The sequence below is a fragment of the Camelina sativa genome, chromosome 6 (genome assembly GCF_000633955.1).
Source record: "Camelina sativa cultivar DH55 chromosome 6, Cs, whole genome shotgun sequence".
Classification (NCBI taxonomy): Eukaryota; Viridiplantae; Streptophyta; class Magnoliopsida; order Brassicales; family Brassicaceae; genus Camelina; species Camelina sativa.
The window spans coordinates 26190142-26195734 of NC_025690.1; the positions used below are offsets into that span (position 1 = coordinate 26190142).

The 5593-nt window shown below is 38.1% G+C and overlaps 3 protein-coding genes across 3 annotated transcripts in view; 1 reads left to right on the top strand and 2 right to left on the bottom strand.

Annotated features, from left to right (window-relative positions):
- Positions 1 to 604, top strand: part of LOC104793745 (probable pectinesterase/pectinesterase inhibitor 20) — a 6514-nt gene extending 5910 nt beyond the window's left edge. Inside the window, exon 5 of the mRNA XM_010520157.2 lies at positions 4 to 604. Coding sequence (XP_010518459.1) covers positions 4 to 471 — 468 coding nt within the window. The 3' untranslated portion in view covers positions 472 to 604. The remainder of the gene's footprint in view (positions 1 to 3) is intronic.
- On the bottom strand, positions 1635 to 4255 carry LOC104793748. The gene is made up of 5 exons (XM_010520160.2): positions 3320 to 4255; positions 2975 to 3107; positions 2598 to 2885; positions 2307 to 2513; positions 1635 to 2219 (listed from the first exon to the last, which is right to left on the bottom strand). Exons 1-5 carry the CDS (start codon positions 3865 to 3867, stop codon positions 1872 to 1874), a joined length of 1524 nt encoding a protein of 507 aa, XP_010518462.1. The 5' UTR covers positions 3868 to 4255; the 3' UTR covers positions 1635 to 1871.
- LOC104793747 lies at positions 4463 to 5585 on the bottom strand. Its single transcript, XM_010520159.2, has 4 exons — positions 5555 to 5585; positions 5368 to 5467; positions 4904 to 5294; positions 4463 to 4811 (listed from the first exon to the last, which is right to left on the bottom strand). Exons 2-4 carry the CDS (start codon positions 5464 to 5466, stop codon positions 4486 to 4488), a joined length of 816 nt encoding a protein of 271 aa, XP_010518461.1. The 5' UTR covers position 5467; positions 5555 to 5585; the 3' UTR covers positions 4463 to 4485.

Genomic DNA, 5593 nt, shown 5'->3' on the forward strand with positions numbered 1-5593 from the left:
GTGGTATTACAAAACTGTAATTTGTATCCGCGTCAACCTCGCAAAGGTCAATCGAACGAAGTAACGGCTCAAGGCCGCACTGACCCGAACCAGAACACTGGAACCGCGATCCATGGTTGTACCATAAGACCGGCGGATGACTTGGCAACGAGCAACTATACAGTGAAAACTTTTCTTGGTCGACCTTGGAAAGAATATTCGAGAACCGTTGTAATGCAAACTTACATAGACGCTTTTCTTGAGCCGAGTGGTTGGAATGCATGGTCCGGCGATTTCGCATTGAGCACACTTTACTATGCGGAATACAATAATACCGGACCCGGATCTAACACCACAAACCGAGTCACTTGGCCAGGTTATCACGTCATCAACGCTACTGATGCTTCCAACTTCACGGTCACTAATTTTCTTGTTGGTGAGGGCTGGCTCGGACAAACCGGAGTGCCTTTCGTGGGTGGACTGATCGCGTAATTAACTTTATACGTACTATTCATTAGTGACATGTTAATTAATTATAGTATTGTTTAATTATTCATGTGTTTGTCTTTTTGGTTTTCAATCATATAATTATTTTAAGTGCTGCCTGATTCCATTATACGATTTGTATCGTTTTCATCGAAATGTAATAATAAACAGAACGGGTAATCAAATTTAAAGTGAAAAACACCACTAATCAATGACAAATAAACGTAAATCTAATAAGCAATTTTTGTGAGAGAGCTTCGCATATACGATCACTATATAAACACGACACGGTTCGTAGATTCATCGATGAGAGTACTCAACTAGACACGCTCTCGTCAATGACCACGTGTACTGATATTAGTGCCACGTGTAGAAGAAAAAAAGAACAAAGCGAATGATATTTTTTTTACCGGGGAATTAAAAAGTCCATATAAAGCCTTTTCAAAGATAAAACCGGTAATTTGGATCCGTTTTGGTTGGGTAGACCCGGATTTGAGCAATGAGATTCAGAGTCTCTGGGAGTCTCCACCGTGACGCCGACGAGATCAATGGGTTGTCTCTCGCAAGCCTCCATGGGAAATCTCAACGGCGAAGAAGAAGAGGATCCGGTTTCTTCTACGTGGTGGTGGACCGGAGCCACTACAAGAAAACAGGCCATTTACGACTGCATTTGTAGTCGTTTCGTAGTCGCTATTTCATAAATTACGACTATTTTACGACTAATCACTGTTGTCGTAAAACGTTAGTCGGTAGGAAATTCAGTCGTAATTTAGTCGGTAAATAGCGACTACGTTACGACTAATCCACGTAGTCGTAAAAGTAGTCGTAAGATAGTCGTAAACGTTTACGACTGTTTTGTGACTAAGTTACGATTAATTAAAATGTGAACAGTCGTTGTGTACAGATAGTCGTAAAGTAGTCAGTAAACATTTACGACTATTTGCTGACAGTTTAACGATTAATGCGATGTGAAGGAGATTAGTTTGAGAATAGTTGTGATATAGTCGTCAAATGTAGCGACTACTTGGCTACTACGAGACGACTATTTGACGACTGTGTTGCGACTATGTTAATCTAGATTTAATGACTATTTGAAGACTATAGGGATTAAAAACCAGAATCTTTTTTTTTTTTTTTGTGCTTATAACTCAAATTTATAATCAAAGAAAGCCTTAAAATTTGCATTTTTAATTACCAAAAGTTAACCATAATTGTAATTAGTACACCACATAAGCCATTACAAAAAGAGAGAACCATATTTTTGTCACAACCAAAAGAGAGAACCTAACACTATGATTCTCTTAAGTGATAAGGAAGAACACATCATCCCAAATTGTCAAGTTCATTAGAGTAAGAAATAGAGAGAGATAAGTAGCCTAAGAATTAACCTAAGGAGGAGATGCACTTTATGTAGGAGGGTCGATGGGTGCATCACTTGATTCAGACTCATGGAACTCGAGAAAGGCCGGATCAAGTTTCTGCATGAACTTTTCCAAGCGATCTATCTTCTTCTGTTGCTCAGCCACAACTTTGGAATGTTCTGCTTCACGAGCAGCAAACTCAGCATCACGTTTTGTCGCATAAGCAACTTGTTCTTCAATGATCCTTTGAGCTTCCTTCATTTGCTCTTGCAATGCTACAAACGATGATGACTGTCCTTGTTGATGATAGCTGCTGCCATTGAGAAGACCCTGAAGATGATCCTTGAGGCTACCGAGCCCAAAAATATTACCTCGTGAATCCTTCTCGGTGGACTGAGAAAAAAAAAAGGTGAAACTGTAAATAGAGAATATGAAAGTTAAAGATTCTTTAAATATAGATTGTGAGAAATGTAACTTTACCTGAAGAAAGATGGCAGTATAATCTTCTGCTGTGAGCTCATGAACTTGTGAAGGATCTGACTCAATCTCAGATAGCTTAGCTTGTAAGTTTTTCTCATAAGTTGTAAAGATCTTCTCAGCCTTGCGATCCACATATGTACCATCTGGCTTTGTATGAGTTTCTTTGAAAACCTCACCGAGACTCACTGGTCTCCCAAGTTTTTCTTCCTGGAATGTTACAAAAACAAAGAAAAGGGTTAAGATATAAGTTTAAGTTGCAAAGGTGTAAGAAAAAAAAACAAAGTTACTCACCAAGCCTTGTTTGACTTGTTGATAAGATGTTGGCCCAGATAAGTGCATGTGAGGACCGAGACCATTACGGTCTGACATGCGAGCTTTGGAATAGATTCGACTCCTTTCTTGTGCTTCTTCAGTCTCCCACTGAGCAACCATTACTTTCCACAGGTCACCCTCGATCCATTTAGGTTGCACTCGACTAGTCCTAACGTCGCTAACCATGTTTTTCATCCGTCGTTGGCATATGTCATAGAAATACTGTTGCACTGTTCCTGTTATTAAAGGATCCCAAGTGTGTGTTTTCTATGAAAAAAGGAAAATAAAATTACATTAGTGAACAACAACTTAATCAAAACCTATCTATGAATGAAACTCAGAACATAAAACTATACCGCAAACTCAAGGAAGTATCTTTCTCGTCTATCCGGAGGCACACATGACCAATTGTAGAATGGACCATCAAATTTGTTTGTAAAAACTCTAGTAATCTTCCGAACCAGTGCTGATTTTGCATCACGAGTAAACCTCAAATAACAAAAGAATCAAGTCAGTTCTTTGACAGACATAACAAAAGAATCAAGTCACATAACAGTTAGTTAAAATCGTTTACTACACACTGAAACAGACATTAAACACATTCACTCGTTTACTACAATCTGAAGCCAACCAATAACAGACAACAAAAATCAACCAACTAACTAGAACACGGTTGTAAAATTATGAAAACGTAGACATACCAAGTCGTGTTAGGCTTCGGTTCCGGAGAGAGGACGGTGGTGAACGTATGACGGTCCGGCACCATAAGTATCGCGTTTAGAGCCCTCAACGTGTCCTCCTGGAGTTCCGGCAAGACTGGATCTGACTCTGCGAAGTTGTGACCTTGAGAAGAAGGATGACTTTGAGCGTGAGAGGCTGCATTTGGAGATCTCGCAGAATCTTCCAACGGATTCGATTGAACCGGTGGATTGTTCATCACTTCGGTTGATGACCGAGATGGATGCTCTACACCAACTCGATTCACGGAGCTTTGAAAAAGGATTTGCGGTGGTGGATAGTTTCTGACTTGCGGTGCCGCGGATGTCGATATCTGGGGAGAAACGCGGACTTGTTCTTGAGGCGTCGGAGGCGTCGGAGGCGTAGGATTTTCAGCCGCCGGAGTGAAGTTGTATTGACTCGGTAGAGGATTGAGTCTTCTCACCTTAGATGATGGATTAGAGCCACCGGGTCTGAGAGAAGCGTTGGGGGCAACATTTCTCTTGCGTCCAGGCTTCTTGACTAGAGGCATCTTCGTCGTTAGAGAGAAAACGGCGATTTACGGGGAAGAACGGCAAAGATTAGGGTTTCGATGTAGAGAGAAAACGGCGACGAACACAAAGAAGAAGAAATGTTAGAATGATTAGAGATTAGGTTAACGATTAGGGTTAGGTCGTGTGTGATGGGCCGTTAATGGACTTCGTGTTTAATTAACCCAATAAGCTTCAAATTAGTCGCCTATCAGTCTCTAAGTAGTTGGTATTTGTAAAGACTAATTTTTTTATAAGGCTGGGCTTGTTTAAGAAGTCTATAATCAGGTCCATTAACGGATTGAGGTAATTAAACCCAAGTATTTTGAACTTAGTCACTTAATAGTCGCTAATCAGTGGCTTAACTTAATCCTTTTAAATTCATATAATTTAATTTATATATTTTTAAACATAACATTTAATATATTTGGCTTAATTTATATATTTGGCTTAATTTATATATTTTTAAACATAACATTTAATATATTTGGCTTAATTTATATATTTGGCTTAGTTTATATATTTTTAAACATAACATTTAATATATATTACGTATTATTTAGAACACAATTCAAGATATATTACATATTATTTATTCCACAAATTTGACATAGACATAATTAGGAGGATTCTTCATCATCTGGTTCTTCATCATCCGAAGATGATAAATTACACAAGAATTCATCTTCAGGTTCCACATCCTCAACGCCGTAATCTAGATTTATTGGGTTAACTTCCTCTTCCAAATTGTCAAGTACAATATCTTCAATTGTAGTCATCAATACAGCATCATCATTTTCGGTTTGCAAAAGAGTTGTCTCTGAACTGTTGACATATTCTCCAGAAATGTTTCCCCTCGGATTCACCTTTAGAACATTGAACCATATTTGCTTCGGTTTTTTAACGTATGGATACGGAATATAACACACTTGTTCTGCTTGAGAGGCTGCATTTGCAAATTATGAAAGTTACATTAGCATATCAACATAATGTTTTATTTATAGATAAATAAATACACATATATATATATATACTTACCTAGAATAAATGGTTCGTATTTATTGTACTTTCTTGTTGAAAGTACGTCTACGACACCACCATTGCTGATCCGAGTGCCTCTACCGATAACAGGGTCATACCACTTGCACTTAAAAAGAGTGATTCTCAAATTAACCATCCCCTCATATTGAAGCTCTATGATATCAGTTATGGTTCCGTAGAAATCCGCTGCATCAGATTCATCCGTGTAATTTTCACCCTTAGCACATACCCCATAGTTACATGTGTTACGTCCAGCGCCGTGATTCTCTGTATGAAACAAATAGCCTCTTGTAAAATACATTGGCCATGTTTTGACCTTGTTCAAAGGTCCATGCACTATCTCTTGAACCCAAGTAGGAAATGGATTTGTGGCGTTCCAGTAAGTAACCTGCATATATATGTATAAGTTACTTTCAATAATTTTAATAAGTATTTATATATGGAATATTAATGTCACACACATATTCTTTAACCCATAAATGATATTCGTCTGCTCTTTTGGCGGAGAGTTCCTTCTCGGGAAGTCCTGGATATTTTGCTGAAAGAAAATCCTCGAACATACTATGTATACAAGACAAACAAAAATATATGAGAGATCATAGCAAATTATATATAATTTGAGTGATCCCTACTTAATTATATATATACCTCTCAATTGGCTTGAAATAGTCACAATTTCTTAAAATA

Bases quoted from the DNA above. Each gene is read 5' to 3' on its own strand.
- LOC104793748 (XM_010520160.2), bottom strand. From the start codon at position 3,867: ATGCCTCTAGTCAAGAAGCCTGGACGCAAGAGAAATGTTGCCCCCAAC. The intron at 3,108-3,319 runs GTATGTCTACGT...TTGTTATTTGAG, and splicing joins CCGAAGCCTAACACGACTTG to GTTTACTCGTGATGCAAAAT. The intron at 2,514-2,597 runs GTGAGTAACTTT...GTAACATTCCAG, and splicing joins AACAAGTCAAACAAGGCTTG to GAAGAAAAACTTGGGAGACC.
- LOC104793747 (XM_010520159.2), bottom strand. From the start codon at position 5,466: ATGTTCGAGGATTTTCTTTCAGCAAAATATCCAGGACTTCCCGAGAAG. The intron at 5,295-5,367 runs GTGTGTGACATT...ATATATATGCAG, and splicing joins ATTTATGGGTTAAAGAATAT to GTTACTTACTGGAACGCCAC. The intron at 4,812-4,903 runs GTAAGTATATAT...TTGCAAATGCAG, and splicing joins ATACGAACCATTTATTCTAG to CCTCTCAAGCAGAACAAGTG.